The sequence below is a fragment of the Rhagoletis pomonella genome, unplaced genomic scaffold (assembly GCF_013731165.1).
Source record: "Rhagoletis pomonella isolate Grant_MI unplaced genomic scaffold, Rhpom_1.0 Rhpom_scaffold_00007, whole genome shotgun sequence".
In the NCBI taxonomy this organism is placed as follows: domain Eukaryota; kingdom Metazoa; phylum Arthropoda; class Insecta; order Diptera; family Tephritidae; genus Rhagoletis; species Rhagoletis pomonella.
The window spans coordinates 53,929,450-53,949,665 of record NW_023458561.1 but is presented as its reverse complement, the minus strand read 5'-3'; the positions used below and the strand labels follow the sequence as shown (position 1 = coordinate 53,949,665).

Genomic DNA, 20,216 nt, shown 5'->3' with positions numbered 1-20,216 from the left:
ATCACAGTTTGTACTAATAGACATTTCAGGCTTTTTTTTTATAAAATTTATTACTATTAAATACTACACTTTTTCATGGAAAAATATAAATATTATGCTTCTCAACTTGTTTCATCTAATTCAAGCACATCACACAATCGAAATAAATATTAAAAGTGCATATTTTAAATGACAAACGTGCTTTCTTAATACAACAAATACAATTAGTTCAAAAAACAAGATTACACAACTAAAATGTCCATACAAATATTAGCATTGATTATTTAACGGCTGCTTCAATAAGTCTCTCCAATATTTCAACGGTTGCTTATGAATGAAAGTCTTGAGCACGTTAGTAGTAAGCATTTGAAGTGGATAATGGGGCTTGAAGTGTGCGAGTGCATGAAAACAGCGATTGTGACCAAATCGCTGAAGTCGCAATATGGCTAAAACAGTCGCTTCTTGTACGAGAGGGCGGTGCACAGCGCACAGGAAGCGTTCAAATATCGAGAAATAAATCGAGACATCTGTATCCAGCGGTAGCGGCTTCACCACCACCGATATACATTCGAGTAAGGCCGCGATGCGCTCGTCATATTCTTCTGAATGCTGCACCAACTTATAGTACTCATCGGCAAGTGGCAAGAGTTGTTGCTGCAGTAAAATGTCTACGAGTTTTGCACTTCGTTTGCAAAAGATGGCAAATGCGTATTTCAGATTTGTTAGGTGACCAGATTTGAGTTTTGACACTAGATTACATAACACTTCGAGGGCTTTGGGTGTGTAGGGCTCAAAATGATAACTGTAGCGTAATAGCGAAAGTAGCTCTCTGTGACGTAGATCTTCGCTGTCCATATTGTAAGTCATACCCATTAAAAAGTGTTTAATAACTGTAATGAGCGCATCGGAGTGATCGTAATTGGGCTCGTCTCGATGCGGCAGCGTTGTAGGATACCAACAGAGTACCTCGTAGATCATTGGAAATGCTTTAACGTTGTAATAATACAGACACTTGCCGATATAAAGACGTGCCGAATTAAGTTGACTGTTGTGGAAAGGAATGACAAGTAGATACAACTGTGTGAGATTCAAAGCGGCGCTCAACGAAATTTCCTGTGTCCGATAATTAAATAGTATACTCTCAATTGTTGTTAAAAGAACAGCGGCAATATCTGCACGTCTATATTGCAAGTGACGCAAAACGATCGATATAAGCCGCAAATGTGTGCCAATGTATTTACGAGGAACGAGTGCTAACTCACATCCGAGCTCGATTTCAGGACGTGGCGCCTTGCTTATTTGATCAACAATTAAGCTTCCTATAACTTGACTATCTTCAATTTCCTCATGCAAAGATGCCGCGAGTGTAGATGCCAAAATATCTACTCTATCGCGAGTGTTGTTTAGAAACTTTTCGAGTTGTACAGCAAATTTTTCCGTTTTAGGCTGATTCTTATTCCCCGTTACAATAGCATAAATGTCGGAAGAGTAGTTATAGATTAAGTATTGCAAAACACTCTTTCGGTTGTGAGAATAATATGACATATCCAATTCTAGGGGTATTTCTCGACATGGTTGCGTTTTGTTCAAGATGACGTCTATGTTTGATGATGGCGGAGGTGAGGATGGCGTATCATAGTCCATTTGACTAATGTGCGCGTCGTTCTTTGGACACTGTTCTGATTTGTGGCAGGAAGTATTTGATAGACAATAGGTAGATGGCTGATCGCTAGCCTCGAGCGATGGAAGAGCGCCGGAGCAGGAAGGTTCTGATTGTTGTGTTGTGGCATGCATTGGCGAGGGGCGCAATGAAGCGGACGTTTCGTCTGCGACGCGCTCAACAGATGCACATCCTACATCACTATGCTTGTCGGTTTGTGCAGGAAAGCTTTCGCAAACGGCGTTGACATCGGCTTCTGTACGGGCCGTCTTATGTTGAACTTCTGCAACTTTCTCCTCATTCTCTATTTTATTCACTCTCTGTCTAATTTCAATAAACCGTTCGAACTGTTTGTTAATTTGTTCTTTAGTTAATGAATGTAAGAGTTTTTTATGCGGCGGTTTCCTTGGGCTACTATTATAACAATTCCCCGAAACATCATCGCAAATACCATTAACGCCGCTCGGTTCTGGGGAATGTTGTCTGCTATGTGAATACTTTGCTGGCGATGACAAAGACTCATCACTGGTGAGCTGCGTAGTTTCGTCATGCTTTGCACGCAAACGTTCCGACCGCTTGCAAAAACTTACGACGGATGCTTCACTATTGCGCTTTCGACCACGCCTGCGTGGTGTTATTGCTTGCATTTTCTCATTTGGCGACTCACCCAATATGCTATTGAAAAGTTTTTGAGTTGACGAATTGGCCAATAAATCATCCATAACTGCACTCTCCAGCAAGGTGGAAATGTCAGTATCGCTGCCACTTTGCTGTAAAGGATCTTTGTTAGGTGATTGGGAGTTTCTAGTTCCATAAGTTATTACAAAATTATTTGCATTGGTAGCATCGGAAACTTCCTCAACGATCACAAGTACAGGATCGTCGGATTCATCGTCGTCACTAAGGCTTTGGCTTCTAGATTGATTAATTAGATTAAGTTCAAATGAGGGTATAATCGCTTCTCTTTCTTCGCTTTCCGTATCACTTAATGCTAAGTCGGAAAGAATTTGATTACGACCTTCTTCAGGCTCTTTATTATCTGATAGGCAAGTCACAGACTGCTTGAGGCTTACATTTTCTTCGCTGTTTGGAGAAATTACGCAGAAGTCATCTCTCCTTTCTGTTGATTTTCGGGAATCTTCCTCCATATTTTCTGCTACCACGTGTTTTTCTTTGTTGTCTAATGATTCTACAGATTTTTTAAAAACCATGCTCGCTTCTGAATTGCCCGCACCAAATTCAATACTTTGCGTGTCTGCTAAATGTGTTTCCGCTTCCTCTTCTGAATCACTACCAAATATACAGCACGCATTTTTTTCAAATTCTATTTCAGTTTCCAAAGGTTCTGTCTGAGCTTCTGTTTCGATTATCGCCTCGATATAATCCAAATTATCACATTTTGCATTTTCACTGTCGAACAGTGTGTTATCAGGTACTTTTACTTCCTCATCCACTATTATTTTATTCATATTTCCATTCAGCTTACAATTGATATTGACCTCAACCTTCCCGCAACTATTATTTACGCCCGCCATACTTTTGCTCGCTTCGTCAGTTTCCTTAAAACCGACATGCACAAAATCTTTGCATGTATTATCTTGCGCAATTGCTTGCTCTTCTCTTATTTCCCCCATCTTTTCATTTTGCTTAAGCTCGAAATCGGCATAAATTTTCCCGCCATTATTATTCACACCAGTTTCACTATTATTTAATTTTTCAGTTTCCATATTCACGGCATAAGATAAATCTTGCTTGTTCGATTGGTTGGCATTTACAACACCGATATCCATTTCATCCCAGTAAGATTCATCATTCGAATAATTATTTAAGTTACAGAGGTTGGCACAAAATTCAACAGCAGTTGGGATATCTTTCTCATTCTGTTGCTGATTATTTAATTCCAAATCGGATATAACATTTAATTCGTCATTGAATACGGTTGTAGTCATCTGCTTGGCTAGCCTCTTCCGATTTTCTTTCTTTCGTTTTTTACGCTCTAGTTTATCCCGATGCTTTTTCACACATGAAGCCTCTTCCATAGCAGCCTTTCGGGCACGAGCTTGCTTTGCAGACTTTTTGGGTATTTCTCGTGGCTCTTTAAATATCCAATCTGCAAAAGTGTTCTGGGATTCGCATATATCTGAACCTCTAGGCGATATTGTATTATCTGTTTGGGTACCAAAGGCATCACGGTGATGCAACTCAATCCTTTCATTTGTATTGCTATCGTAGAAGTCCTGCGTCGCTGGTGTATCTGGAATATTATATTGCTTTGAATCTATGGTTAAACTATATATACTAAAATTATTACCTTCACGCGGTATTAAGTTGTTAGATTGAACTACATTTGTATTATTTTCGGCTTCAGTGTCAACATCTCTTTCACTCCCATTGACTTGTTGCTGATATTCACGATGTGGTGGTGGTGATGATGCTGATTGCTGGTTGGGCTGATGAATGCTTTCGTACAGCGAAGATATCCAATTGTGAAAGTGTTCTTGATTTAGTGAGTTTTGCGCTCTGTTTTGAGGCGCAATGCGTAGACGGTTATTCGTTGGTGGGTATATCAGTCCCATAAACATTTGTCCGGCCATTTGCCAAACGGAGGAAAACATTTCAGGTGGCATATCAGGCAGCTGTGCAACTGTATTTAACATTGGCTGCATATTGCCAAAATTATTATTTGTCGCTGTTCTTGTCGAAGTATCGTTTCTGTTGTGGACTGTAGGCGCCTGCGTAGCCGATGGTGGTGGTGAAGGAGTTGGTGTCATGTACGCTTCATTCTTAACGTTAGCAAATGTAAATGGCGACGGTGAACTCGATTCTGAACGCTTAATACCGGATACTAGTGGAATAAAATCTATTTGTCGTTGTACATTACATAAATAGGTACACGTGCCAATGGACTTGTATGAAAGAGACTCAAGTGCAGCAGCGGGTGTTGTGGGTAATTCCAATTCATTATGTGATGTTAGTGGCAAGGGATCGGATATAGGACTAACCGGCGACACATTGTATAATTGTAATAATTCATCTACCATTGCTGTTACTGGAGGAACTAATTTAGCTTCTGGGAAACAGGTACCAACATTATGTTTTTTGATGAAACACGACGTGGATGTGCCCCGGGTTGTTGTGGTAGAAATATGTTGTGTGCCTTGTGTATGCATTTCAATTATCGCGGTTTGTACGCCTTTAGTATGCAGATTTTTAACTGAGTGCGTTTCTATTACTAGTGTTTGCGTATGCACATCCCTCCCTGTTGCCAAATCTGTTTGAGTCTGCATTTGGCATAGATGCCTCGCTGCTGTTTGCGTGCTCACCGTTTGTGTCTCTTTTGAAGATGGTGGATTTACAGCCTCGAGAAGATTGCATTGTACCTTTGTATCTTTTTTATATACCCGCTTTTTCTTGCTTACTTGTACAGAAGGAACCTTATATCCCTTATCTTCACAATATTTACTCAGATCAAAGAATAGGGATTTATCGCGCGGTAAATGATGCTTTGAATTTTCATCTTCCTTGATTTTGTGAAATAACTTCAGGTATTTTATAGCGAGCTCTATATAGCTTAACGGGCCCTTTGCCTCATCTAACTGGGCTTCCAGTTGCTCTAATTGCAATCTCTTCTCAGCTATGTCATTATTTAATTGACCACAACGGGATTGTAGCTCATTCGACTTGCGAGTTTCTGTGTCATGTTGGATTTGTAAATTATTAGCTCTTTGTTTTTCGTGCTCATAAAGTTTCTGAATTTCGGCCGCCGAATTTTTAAAATCCTTAAGCTTCTGCTGCAACTCGAAATTTTCCTTTTTAAGTATATCTATTTTATTGACAAAAACATCATTTTTAGCCACCCTCTGCGCCAATTGCTTCGCCTTGAATGAGCTGGGTCTGAAGGAAGAGCTATTAGGCATAGGGGAGGCATTCCTTACAACAGCTTTGGCTCGTGGTGGCGAAAGCTCCAAAAAATCCAAATTAAGGTCATTGTAGTTGAAAGACCGTTCCTCATCGGTCATGTCTAATTCTGAAGCACGCGCGCCTTTTTGCAAGACCCAAATAAACCAAAATTAAACAGAAGTTCACTACATTACACAAGCTCAGCCCCTTTCGACATGCTATAATAAAATGATTATAAGCAAATTTTATTCCAATATAATAGATAAATACTGTAAATTACCGTTCAACACGAGTTTTGGAAAACAGCACAAGAAAACGTTTACCCACAATGTTTGGAAATGTCAAATAGTGCCGGTTATTAGAAGAAGCATTCGAGAAGGTTTGTCAAAGATTACTGTGAATAGGGCGCTGATGAAGGGATGCCAACCAATTGAGAATTAATTTTTCTTAAAAATTTGGTTGTCAGCAAGTTTTGATTTTTTTCTATTTCGTTAATTCTCAAACTTTGCTATATTCATATACACATTCACATACACATACATTAGGGCTATTCGCGATCCGGTGCAAATGGCCTAGCATCATTGCATTTGTATTGCAAATTACACTAAGTAACAAAAAAAAAAAATTTCTCAGTCCTTGGGATGTAATTGTTATTTCCTAGTCTGTTATGCCTTAAAAGTATGGAAACCACCTAATATTCCTCGGAAACTTTGCTTTTGTGACCAGGACAATGTGATTCATTAAAATATGCTAAAATTATGAGAAAAACGTGTGAGCCATGTTTGAACGAATTTATCTGTAATAAAATAAGAAACAACTCTCAATAAATCACAAAAATGTTGCAAAATTTATTGCGACGACTTTGTTGTTTTAACTAGTGTTGGGCAGTATCGAGTACTTTTGTGTATTTACTACTTTGGTATCGATACTTTTAAGCATCGGGTACTGTCGATACTTTTCAGCATCGAGTACTGAGTACTTTTGGAATCGATACTGCCCAACACTAGTTTTAACACACACAAATGTAGAGCAAACAAGTTGTATGCGCTCGTGTATCAGTTTTCAACAAACAAGCATAAAAATAAACGCAGATAAGCGCTGCCATGGTCACAAAAGCAAAGTTATCTTGCGACAATAGCTGTTTTCTATACTTTTGGGACCTAACTGACTAGGAAATAACAATTACAACCCAGGGACAAAAACCTTGTTACATAGTGTTATTTGCAATACACAAACAAAAAACACGCATTTGCAAATGCTATGCATTGCATTCATAAACAAAACCAAAGCTGGTGCACAAAAATTGTTTGGCAAAAGCTTTACCATGACAGTTTAATAAAGGCATGGCATATTTCTGCAATTGCATAAATTTGTCAGCTCTTATGCACCGAATCGCGAATAGCCCTATTAGCATCCTTTTTGTTAGCTTTTGATTGGTCGAATGTGTTTACACATCTTTCTGTTTTGTCATTCTAGGTTTCACAAGCAACAACAAAATACATGGCAGGGTTGTGTTTGCTCTACTGCTATTACTTGTTGTTCTCATTAAAAAACTTCCTATAACTCATATTCCTATATATTCCTATATATTCCATTAATTCCTTTTTATTTAAAAGCAAAATAAGAGCAAGAAAATAACACGGTTTTATTATGAAAAATATATTGCATTACCAAATCAAAGAAGATAAAATGTTAAGTATTTATAGTTTTGACAAAAATCTTAGCTAAAAGTGCGTTTCCACGCCGTCCAAATTGCGCAATATCAGCACTAACATTTTGCAAACTCAATTTATATGACAGTTTGCTTTTTGGTTGGTTTTGCTTTTTTTGGCGTTTTGCTTTGCTCGGTTTGTTTGTTTTGTGTTCATTTGCTTGTTAAGCAGCGTTTGCATTTTTCAACTTTCACAGGCGATTAGTTGAATCAAAAGTTGAACGAAAGTTGGCTGTTGTTGTTGTGGTAGTATCTCAGTCGTTGTCGTCAAGCTCAATTAACGGAAGACCCAAGAAGCGTGCAGTCTCTATAGGGTCTGTCCACAGGGACAGCGGCTTTAGTTGCGTTGGGTTTTCCGGCCATACGAAGAGATGATTCGAGTCGTGGGGTGTCTCTCCGCATGCCGGACATTCCTTTGGCACATCTGCATCTAATCTGTTTAGGTATGAGTTCAACCTGCTGCAGTAGCCAGAGCGAAGTTGGGCTATTGTGGTCCGTGTCTTCGGAGGCATAGACGAAGCTCCGTCTCGTCTATGCCTGGTGATTGTGCGCCCAGAACGGCATTCAGACTGGTGCTGCGTAATTTAGAACCGGCCGGCGAATTGCCTTGTATGTTGCCAGCAACGTTTCCTTGTCTTTGCCCCAGGTATTGCCGGCTAGCGACTTCAGGACCTTGCTGCGGCTCTGTACTTTGTTGACAATTGCGGTTGTATGCGCAGAGAACTGACAGACTGTCGAATATTACTCCGACTATCGGAATTGGTGTGTCATCGGCGTAAATACCTAGCGGTAGTCTGACCTCCTTAGACCCCTAGCAGTGAAGAAGCGAGAAAGCTCGGATTGATACCCGTTTACTTTCGAATACAAGTCATCAATTTTATTCCCAGACGTCAATATCGAACAATCGTCAGCATTAGAGACATTTGAGATTCCCTCTGGTGGTTGAGGGAGCTTGGAAATATAGAAGTTTAACGGTAGTGGGGAAAGCACACCACCCTGTGGAACCCCCTGTTTGTCGACCACTCAGATATTTCGCTGACCACGGTTTGATTCTTTAGGGGAGTGAGGAGGCCACTACGTCTTCTAGCAGCCTGGAGTGGCTGACGGTATCAGACACCTTTGACAGGTCCAACGCTACTAGAATAGTTCCCTCACAGGGGCAGTTGCGGTTAAGGCCACGTGTTATCTGCGTGTTGATGGTGTTAAGTGCTGTTGTTTGTACTGCGCACTTTATGGAAACCATGCTGATGCTTCGCTGGGTCAGGTGGTTCGCAAAATACGGGAGTAGAAAGTCCTCTAGTGTCTTCGCTACCGGAAAAAGGAGTGTTATCGGACAATAAGATTCTCCTTTGTTGGCTGGTTTCCCCGGTTTGAGCAGTGGGACCACTCTCCCCATCTTCCAGATGTTTCCAATGGCGAGAGTGGCCATTGACATATTGAGAACCTCCGTTAGATACCCTACTCCCGCAAGTCCCAAATTTTTCGGCATCAACATGCATATTCCGTCGGGTCCCATGGCTTTGGAGGCTTTCGCCTTCCCGATGGCTACCTGAACTTCACCGCTGGTGAAAACAAGAGGCGCACTTGTTGTTGGCAGTTTGTGCAGCCTCCTGGTCACCCGACGCTTGCCCTTGACCACTGGAGGAAGCAGTATAAACTGCCGGCTAAGTAGCTCGCGCATCCCTCCGGCTCCGATGTAGCGCAGTCGCCGAAAGATATTGTGACTCTGTCGTCGAGCTTTGTCGGATTGGACAGTGACCTCACGGTTGACCAAAGCTTACTCACACCAGAGGCGACGTTGCAAGTCTTCAAATGATCTTCCCACTTTTTCCGCTTATGTACGTTCACAAGCTGCCGAATATCCGTGTTAAGATCCCTGATACGGGGATTTCCGGGATCGGCCTGACGTAGTTGTCACGCTAATCGGCTAGGACAGCCGTTTCAGAAGGGAAGTTTGGACGGGAACTTACGTTCACCTAGGTGAACGTCGGTTGATGTGGTGAGGGCAGAGAAGGTGCTTTCGGTAAATTCCTCGAAGCCTTTCCAATCAGCTTTGGTAAAGTTGATATAGTTCCGGTGTCCTGCGGAAGCAAAGTCGGCAGGTTTATCGATTGAGATCACTATGGGCAGATAGTCTGATGATCTGATGGTCGGTATGATATGCTGTTTATCAGACCACCGCTGACTATTGTTATGTCTAGCGAGCTGCACCAGCTACCCATAATCTTGGTGGGAGCGTCGTCGTTCATTGTGCAGAATGTCGAATTGGCTATCTGGTCAGCCAAGTCTGTTTCCCATCGATCATTTGACAGGCTTGAATGCCAAAGATCGTGGTGCCCATGTTGAATTGCTGGGCAACTTCGTCTCTTGGACCGCAGCTATCAATAGTCCATGCCTTCCCATGAAGACGGTTATCTCCTCGATTTTGCTCTTAAGTCAGATACAGTTAAATTGAAGGAGCTTCGTGTGGTTCGGGAGACGTGTTATTGGCTGCATTTCTTTATTCATTCTGAACGTTTGGAATAAACTTTTTTGTTTATTTATTCTTTAGAACGTTCCTGATGATATGTTGACGTACATTTCAAACGCATTCTGTTTATTCCGGCTGTGAAATGGGATTATCCGGAATGTATAAAGAAACGCAGCCCTTATGCTGCCGACCAATTTCATTGAAAGCAATTTGTTGAAATGCCGTTGCACTGTTCAACTTTCGCATTCAAGAAAAAAGTTGAACGAAAAGTTGAACACTGCAAACACTGCTTTATGAAGATTTTTTTTATGATTTTTATTTGCTCATTAATAATTTAAGATAAAAGTATGTTTACATATAAATATAGTAGGCGAAATTTCTGTCTCTCGACTTTTAAATGTTTTATAGTGTTACAGACGACTATTATAAGATCCTTATAAAACTACGAACTAATAATAGAGCAATATTTTGCCCTATTTTGATGCCCCGTCTTCTGGGGTCTTTTATTCACTCTTATAAAACTTTTTGTGTTATCCGGAATTTAGTACTTTACTTAGTTAGTTAGTAGCCTAGGTTTATTATGATTCTAGACTACAAACGTACGTAATTGGACCGAAGGATCACCACCCTAATTATAATTTTTTTATAATATGCATTAATACACGGTCACAACACAACTTGTGAAATCTCATTTCACTCATCTCCCATAGTTAACATATAAAATATCATATAGAAATTCCGTTGCAACAGCATCGGGGTGCATACTAATTAACGTAAACTATTTACATATCCATACATATGTATGTATGTATTGTGGATCAACAACCTCAACACAAGCAGCTGGTGCCATAGTTGACACTTCGACTTGAGCTCATGATGGCATTGTAAGCGCTGACCCTTGATGGTCCACTCTATTCAAGTCTAATTTGTATTGATATAGTGAAAAGTTTCTGCTACAACAGAGACATTGCAAATCGAAGCGATGATGCTGTCTTCTCGTGAATTCATATTGGCTACAATGGCAGAGCAATCAATCCGTGTGCAGCAATTGCAATACAATTGAAATGAGCCAAAGAAAAGGCACAGTCACAACTGCATCAATAAACGCAACTGCATGGCTATCAAAAATATGTAGTATGTATGTATCACAATAACAGGCAACAACAACAATCTATCAATATAACCGCAAATGTCATCAACAGCCTGCCACAAACAATATGTTCGTAGTGGAATGTGGGAGTAAAGTGCCGAAGCCATAATGCGAAATATGTGTGTATGTAGGAGCATGAGGCAGTTGTACTGAGATGTGCATGGCATACCTTAGGCATCAACAGAAAGTGTGCACAATATGTGCAGTGATGCAATTTATGCTTCTGCAGTTGATGGAGAGGGAAAAGGTCAGGTTGATGTGCATTTGATTGTAATGGTGCATACTGGTTGTCTCACACACTAATTGCATTAAGATTGGAAATGACAGGTAGCCCAACGGGGGGGGAGGGGGGGGAAATATTGGAGCAGTAGCCAAGAGAAAGAACGCAAAAGTGGAAAAGAGAGTGAAAAGTAGGAACAAATAAGTGAGTAGAGAGTGCCTTTTACATAGAATAAAGCCGATCAGTTGTAATATACTTAAGTACTAAGTTTCCCACTTGGAAATCCTGGATGTAGTTTTTCTTAATGCCTAAACGACTTTGGTCCAGTCGAACAAAGCACGCCAGTCGTTTCTCTTCTTTGACAAATGGCGCCGATAGCAAATGCTAAATGAAGTCCTTCTGTAGCTGGTCTTTCCATCGCAGCGACGCCTTATTCGCCAGCATCGCGAGAAGCGTTGAATATTTTCAGAGCTGAGGCGTTTCCTTCCACCATTCGAACGACATGACCTAGCCAGTGGAGCCTTTGAGTTTTAGATCGCTGAACTATGTCTATATCCTTGTAACACTCAAACGCCATCGACAATGCGCAAATGCCTCTAAATCTTCCGCAGGAACTTTCTCTCGAAAACTTCGCCCGCCTCATCAGATATTTTTATTATTATAGACGTGTGTGCGCTCCTTCTCTTCCGTCGCGACGTGGGCGCATATGGTACAACCATATTTAACAAAATAAACAAAAAAGTTAGCAAAATTTATAAAAAGTGGTTCGGTTTCCGAAAATTTCGGTTCGGTTTACTTAGTTACTAAGAAAAAGCTATTAATCCTGTTAAAAACCGATTCACGTATCTGGACGAAATTATGGCATTAACAGAAAAGTGACGAAGCTTTAGTTTTTTCTCAAGCTGAGAGGAATGATGGTGAACTGTCTGAACTCGGTCAGATATCTGGGTTGTTCCGGTGACATAGACTCGAATGTCGTACAAACGCTCTTTGGATCTTTTGAAGCGATAGGTCTAGGTGGCTTCTTTTTGTTTGTATAGAAATACCAGAGTTTTAAGGTCTCCTGATTCAGCTTTCTTTAGAATTGGAAAGTTTCCACGAAATAATAGCGCAGTAAAATTTTAACATCACTTCCCACACTTTAACTGACTTTCTTGGTAGAGCTGGAAAACTATAGATATTGTTCCCACTCGATAGTTTAAGTTTTGCACCATCGACATTATCGATAGTATCGTTTCGTTTTCAATGGGTAATTAAGTTTAGAGTTGCCGTTTTATATGAACTTTTTCGCTTTATTAACATACCTCCACACATATGTATCTAAACGAAAAAGCCTTTGTACCAATAAATTTAAAATTAGAATGATAGATGGTCATAAAGGCTATCGATGGCAGCTACAACTATCGATAGTAACAACCTAAAAACGATTCTATCGATGGTGTCGATAGTGGCAATAAATAGGGTGACCAGACGTCCTAATTTATCAGGACATTTTCTGATTTCAGGGTCGAATTAAAGTGTTCTGATTGATTTTTCATTTGTCCTTATTTTTACAAAGCTGACCTTTTATTAAATTTTTACTGCGTTAACATATCGTTAGGCGCTTTTTTGTACATCATTCACATAATAACATCCCTGCAAAACTCGAAAGACCGCAACTACAATACACGTACAGAATTTTTCGATTATCACTAACACATAAATAGAGAACCACTGTCCTTATCCTTATCCTTAGCATCCTACCTATTGTACTTAAAGAAGGTGTTGAGCCTTTGTTGGCGACCTTGAAATAGATTTTCACAGCGCAGCTTGCACTTGCCTACATCGCACAACTCTCAACTGAGAATTCTCAATTCTTACGATTGAGCGTAAAATCAATCATTTAAAAACTCAAGTCTGATGGAATGGAAAGTGATTGTACTTTGAACTTTCAAAAGTGCAGTGTCTTGATTTTTCCTTCGATTCATCTGGTCACCTTAGCAATAAAAGGCAAACCATCGATAGTTTTCTAGCTCTATTCCATGGCTTTGGAAATACGACTTATCATCTGTTTTCGAATGGAATATGTATTTTGAAGAAATGTTATGCAAAAATCTATCCGTTCAGTTCAGTTTATGTACCACTGTCCACCAATAACACCTAGAGCGCCTAGAGCCACATACTATACTAGGCTGCGGTCGTGCGCTGCGGCTATGTTGATATGCTATTGACATTTGCGCTGATGCAACCTGATGTTGTTGCAATTTTGTCACTGTTGTCATCATCATCATGAGTGGTAATTTACGATGATCGCGACTGGGAGCAAACTTTTCTACATAAATGCACATGAATACCGAATATGACACCGACGCGGCATTGACAACTAAATTGACAACAACAACCGCAAGTCAGCCGACTGCTGCCTATCAACGAAAGCAGAGCACAGCCCACAATTATTGAGCGGAGTGAAAAAACATAATCTCTCTAGCTCAGTGAACAGTTATAGTGATAAGCGGTGGGATAACAACCACAGCTATGTCCCCAATTCACTGCAAATACACTGACGGCTATAACAAATGCATACAAATCTACATACTTATACATGCATGTACGTATGTATGTACATATATGCAATACAAAGGCATGCAAGGGACTTGCGACATGTAACATAAATGAGTTTGCCGCCCACAAAATTCCAATTACAAAATAACCCGTAACTAGTACAACCAATTCGTACATGTATGTATGTATGTATGTACAGTTACGGTCAAAATGATAGAATCATGATTCAAAATGATGCTGTTGGCAACTTATCTTTATTTAATTATTGTTAATAATTTTAATTTAAAATATGGGCCGACCTATATCAGATACCACAAGAATAAAGGTTCCAAAGCTTGCGCAAAGTTCACAAAAACTAATTAAACTTAAAAAACTGTTCATGAAAATTTTGATTTTTTTTAATTAGATTTCTTAGCAAGATTTCGAGTATGCAGTTTTATAGCCTATTAAATTTTAGTATATTAAAGTGTAAGTTTGAAGTCGCTAAAAATTACCGTTGATTTTTTAGATTTTTTTTTGTCGAAGGTGTTGCGAGTTTTCTTCCATGTAACGCATGAACAAAACTTACTTTTATATGGAAAAAATGCGCAACACCCTCCACAAAAAAAAAAATAAAAAAAAATCAACGGTATTTTTTAGTGACTTCAAACTTGCACTTTATTATACTGGAATTGATTGAGCTACGAACTGCATAAATTTGTACATACATGCTTTGAAACTTTCATTTATGTGGTATCTGATATAGGTCGACCCATAATTTAAATGAAAATTATTTACAATAAATAAATAAAGATAAGTTGCCAACAGCATCATTTTGAATCTTGATTCTATTATTTTAACCGTAACTGTATGTATGTATGTATGCATGTAACGCAGTAACGGCTTACTAATTTACAATATTATATGGGCCTCATTTTGCGGTTGCGCGCTTTTTGGGAATTATGTAGGTCACTGCCGGTGAAAGTATGACGGCTGGAATAGCGAATTTCCTGGTGTTGCGCTTTCGGCGTTGAGTTAGGCAAAAGCGAAAGGTTGCACGTCGTCTCATTTCCGTTGTGTCGCTCAAATGCACTAATCACCCGCCCACGTCTTGTTGACCCTTCCGCTTGGCCGCAGCGCTGTGTTCATTGCAACGGCGGAAGTTCTGTTATGTTTAGTTACGCTGCTCCGCACCGCGGTATTGGCACTGGCGAGCACCTGAGCATTGTGTGGCTGCAACAAAAATTGAAGCTTTGGCTTTGGTTTTTTTTGTGACTGCGGTGCGATGCACTTTATATGTATGTATGCAGTTATTTATGTATGATTAATGACAGTCTTCATTGTTGCCCATCAAAAAGTGTAAATATTGTAATAAAATCTGTGGCTAGCGCCAATGGCAATGCAATTTGTATGCATACTATTGTTGGCGTTTTCTTTCCTACCAAAAAATGTTGCCTTCTCTACGCACAAACACTAAGGAGAGGGCAGTGAAAAGGCAAAATTTTTTGTAGAAAAGAAAACGCCATATATTTTGAAATATCATCGATGGGGTGAATGGAGTCTGCTAATAATTTTATTATTTTTATTCCCACATGAGAAGCAAAACGAGCAATTCTAGTGATTTTATGATAGTTTTCCGACGTTGAGGCCAAATGAAATATCGTTGAACCACTTTTGAAGGTAATGTCGAAGGGTGGTATCGTTGATGGCGTATGGAAAATTTTTTAGGCCCGTTTACATACAACTTTGGCGTTGCGTTGGCGTTGGCGTCGCTTCGACAGCTGACTATGAATACATGCATTTATATGAAAGTCTCCACATAACCAAAGTTGGGCAACGCCAACGCCAACACAACGCAGAAAGATGACCAACTCTCAACTTTTCGCGCGCGTCATTCGTCAGCTGTTCCAAATAATCAAAATTATGTGATTCAATTTTCATTTTTAATCAATTGCGGGCAAGAAATAAATTTTTTAATGCAATTATTGATGTAAAATTTTGGTTTTTCTGCCGCTAGTATGTTAATTTAGTGACCAAAGTATTCTCTGCTAAGCGTTCATTGTAGCAAGCACGGGCGTTACTCGCGCTGCTGTCAAAGCGACGCCAGCGCCGACGCAACGCCAAAGTTGTATGTGGACGGGCCTTTTAAGATTTTGGTCGTGTGATTTTTGGATTTTGAAATCAAAAATATACAGTAAAGATACTGTCGCACCGTATTTTCGAAGGTACCGTAAGAATCCTTTCTTATTCAAGAATGCGATTTTTTCATGATTTTAAAAAAGTCGACTTCAATCATTTTGACCAAGAAATACTTTGTTATTTAAGTAAAGGTCTATAAGCGAAGTATACCTGATGGTTTTTTGAACAGAAAATAATTGGTAGTTTTGGAGTTTATTTTTAGACATTCGTAATAAAGCAAACTGAAGATTGAAACAAAATTTTGGATCTGAAAGTATCCAAAGAGTCCCGAACGATCCCGAAAAAATCTTGAGAAGTCCCAAAAAAATTCTGGAAATACCTTGAAAGATGTGTGTTTTTTTCCACATTAATTTTTAACATATAACGTGTTTTTGCTCATAAAGGTTCTCAAAAAGTCCTAAAGAATACCGTCAAGACCAAACAAAAAATCTTCAGAAAATATCCCGAAACACGAAAAATTCTCCGAAATTCCAATAACTGGTACCCGAAAAATCAAAATCCTTAAAAATCCCGCACATTTTTGAAAAATTCGGAAAAATAATAATTACAACAAAACTTCAAGAATCCCGAAAAATCCCTAAAACTAAAAGATGAATTCCGAAAGGTGAAACACGAAAAGCATCAAAAAAGTCTAGAATGTGCGAAAAAATCGCGAAAGACCCCAATTTTTTTGGAGCAAGAAGCATGTCTTTTGAGTAATGTCTAGTCAAAAGATGATAAATAATTCCCCAATAACATGGTTACAGAAAAACTAAAAGCTCTTTTTAAAACCAAAAAAAAAAAAAAATACAAGATAATTAAAAAAAAATCTATAATTATCTGAAGCAATCGAAAGACAGACCTAAGAATACCTAATTAATTTTTCTCATTTAAACCGACTTCAAAAAAGGAAGAGGTTATCTATTCGTCCGAATATTTTTTTATGTATGTTACCGCATAGCTGATTTCGATAATTATTTTTCAAAGAAAAGGTGGTACCTCAGACGTGGTCCCATTCTAATTTGGTTTAGATCCGATTATTGGATCATGAAGAAATTAACGGTAATCTGTAACATATACATAAGAATTAAAGTCGGTTTTGTTTGTTTGCAATAAAAATAACTTGTTTATTTAAACAATAGTCTTCGAGGATCTTCTGTAAAACGATAAATTGTTTAAGTGATGATTTCATTTTTGTTTTTTTTTTTTTTTGTATAGGAAAAAAGCACCAATCAGCTGTGTGTAAACATAATTTATCAGACTAACAAAAGTAAACTGAAAAGTTGATAAAATTATCGAGTAACAACCAACAGTTGACCAAACCTACCGAAATGGATGTGAAGACCCCAAAAGTTTTAATTTATTGATTTTTTTGAATGGGATACTGATTATGAAATGCATAGAAAGAAACTTACAATGAAACATGCCCATAGGCCTTGAATAATTATTGAGCTACCCAATCCATTTATCAGATTAGTTTCACTCGTTAGTAAATGCAGTATTGCGTGATGTTTTATTGAAGCAATGGGGGAATTCACCAAATTTAGCAAGTAACCTCACAATCAGGCAACAGAGCTGATTAGCACAAAGCAATGCAAGTTGTCAAAGTTGTTGCTTGAGCCAATCAGCTCCTTTGCCCGATTCACCCTTTACAGTAATCTATTCAAATGAGTCACCGACAGTATTTATAAGCTCAGAGGTAGTAAAGTATAGCGAAATTAGCACATCTTTTGAATGCCCTTTCAAAACCATTTATGCAGCCCTCTAACCTGGAAACTACCTACATACGTATGTATATTAGGAAACCATTGCATTTGCAGCCAAAAATGTTTACATGGACCGATAAAATGGTCGAAAAAATGCCTTTTTCATGCTTAAACAAATCCAAGCACAAATAAATATTTTGTAGCCCACTTGTTCATTTGTACTTTTTCACCTTTTATTGTTAGTGTTGTTGTTGTTATTATTATTTTTGCATTTAGCCCATAGTTCCTCGAATCAACTGACCCGAGTCGAGTCGCAGTCAATTACACTTAACGCCAACTTGGGTGCAATCAAATAAAAACGCATTGAAAGGATGGTCGATGTGTGGAGCTGTGTAGAGTAAAGTGATGAAAGTTAGTGGAAAACTTTTACATCAAAAAATATTGGCCTCCACTGGAGTGAAGCAGAAAATAAATAAACGAACAATAAGCAAAAATGGTTTGTTGAAAGGCTTTCAAAATGTCGGCAAAATATGGGTAAAATGAAAAGTGTTGCTAGATGAGAGCGCGCACTGGGAAAATATTTACTGTTTCTGCTTATGTAAATACATACACGAAAGGTGCAATAAAAAAAAAAACCGATAGCGGATAAATTCGGTGAACGTCGTACATTCTAAACGAAGAACCGAAATAAATATTCCTGGCAAAATTTAAAAGATTACTTGAGGCAATGTACCTAGAATGGTCGAAATCTTATTGGGGATGATAACTGTCGTGGGTAAGGCTAAGGCTAATATCGTGACATAAAAAACGTGCTTGGCAATCCGCAGAAAATTTTCCTTAAATACGTTTTATGAAATAAGCACTTTTTTTATGTTTTATTGGCACGAAAACGAACATATTATTGAAATTTTGTTCAAGCACATTTTCAAATAAGAAGAGTAAAATTTTTCTTCTCGCTCCTATTACTACACCTGGTATAATTTCACCATGATTAATTTTAAAAAGAGAATTAAACTTAATGATAGATTTAGGGACTCATGGGACCCGTGGTACAATTCTGAAAAACGTCGGGATGGGCGGGTTCAGGACTTAAAAATTGAATTTCGGGATGTGCGGGATCGGGATTGAAATATTTGTCCCGTGCCCATCTCTAGCTTGAATATCTGAGAAAATTTTTGATTTTTGTACTCATTCAGAGTGTCAATTCCCAGAGCTGCCGCTTGGAAGGCGTGAGCGAAATTCCAGTATTTCAGAGAATACCGTCGCATTCACACTGCCGTCCATTTCCTCTAGTATCCTGACTCTACCTCAAGCTCGTCCAAAAGGCAACTTCATCTGAAAGTTGCTCTTCAAATCTAACGTAGGTTGACCGAAATTCTTCCTGAATCTACGAGTTTGTCTAGAACACCAAAAACTTGTGTAGTTTCTACTTTCTTCTTTAAAAACTTAAAACTATGAGACAACAGATTTTCAACGAAATAAAAGGCTATTATGAAAAACTAACTTTATGTATAGTTTAATTTTAAACGTGCCCATGTGAACAATTAATCTCAAACCAGTGCATTTCCCTATAGGGTATGTAAGTAGATATCATCTATAGTTAAAAGCTGCTCCGATTTTAATTCATTATACATACATCCTAAGGTCTTTCTTGCATCCTTTCATAAAAAGTATCGAAACCGCTCAACGTATGTATTTACTAATTTGAAAGCATGGGTGAAGGTCGTTGCATATTTATAGCCGCACAAAGCTACACACTCTCACACACACATACATATTTACATATTATTTACAGTTTTCATTACTTAAGTTTCGCAGGACCAACTATTCATAATAGCATGGTAAAACCTTTGCGCTTAACTAAGAAAAAAAAAAGTCGAATAAAAATGACGCCAGCTTTTCGCTAAAAATACTTTTTTAAGGTCACTTGTGCAGACGAATGCAAAATTTTTTAATGAAGCGCCACTTGCAAGCGCATACAAGTATGTATATGAATAAGCCGTAATTAGTTTTCGAGTGTTAGCCGCCACAGCGTAAACATACACCACCACATAAAGACATCTGATAAAACTTTGCACTGTCTCATAATTTCCTAGCGAAAAACTGAAAACCTTCAATGTTATCCGTGCACTTTGACACTTTGCATCCTTCGCCTGGCTACACTAGCTTACATAGATCTATGTATGTATGTAAGTCTGTCTGCGTGTCTGTGTAACCGACACTTAACGTAATAACCAGGTTAATGTTCAAGCTATGCCACTTTTGAACTTGACTCCAGCGCTCTATGCTTGGCTATGTGTCAATCAGCTGCGTTGTTGTCTGCCGCAATGTTTCTGCTGTTGTGCTGCTTGCTATGTATGTACTACTCGGCTGCTGTTACTTTTCTTGTTGGAATGTCAAGTCTTCCATTAGCTTCACTTTTTACACTATTTTTTATAATTTTTTATTTTTATTTTCCTTTCGTTTCTTATTCCTAGCTCGTATAGAAAATTTGCATTTTTCTGGCGCTCTCGCCGCAAACACGTGCACATTTTGCAGCACCGTTAAGCGTGACACCCACTTTTTGGGTGCCATCACTCAAGTCTACGCGCTGTGCCCACTTGCCACACCCATTTTTGTGGAATCCTATGCAATTGCCGCCACCTCTTACCGTTCATTTACATAACTGCCTCCATTATTTACCTCAACTATTACAGCGAATTCACTGCAGTGACGGGGACCT

The 20,216-nt window shown here is 38.8% G+C and overlaps 1 protein-coding gene across 1 annotated transcript; it reads right to left on the bottom strand.

The window, feature by feature from the left end:
- Positions 1-32: 32 nt before the first annotated feature.
- LOC118743073 lies at positions 33-5,887 on the bottom strand. The gene is made up of 3 exons (XM_036475561.1): positions 5,820-5,887; positions 3,951-5,757; positions 33-3,893 (listed from the first exon to the last, which is right to left on the bottom strand). The coding sequence occupies exons 2-3, from the start codon at positions 5,656-5,658 to the stop codon at positions 250-252; spliced, it is 5,352 nt and encodes a 1,783-aa protein (XP_036331454.1). The 5' UTR covers positions 5,659-5,757; positions 5,820-5,887; the 3' UTR covers positions 33-249.
- Positions 5,888-20,216: the final 14,329 nt, after the last annotated feature.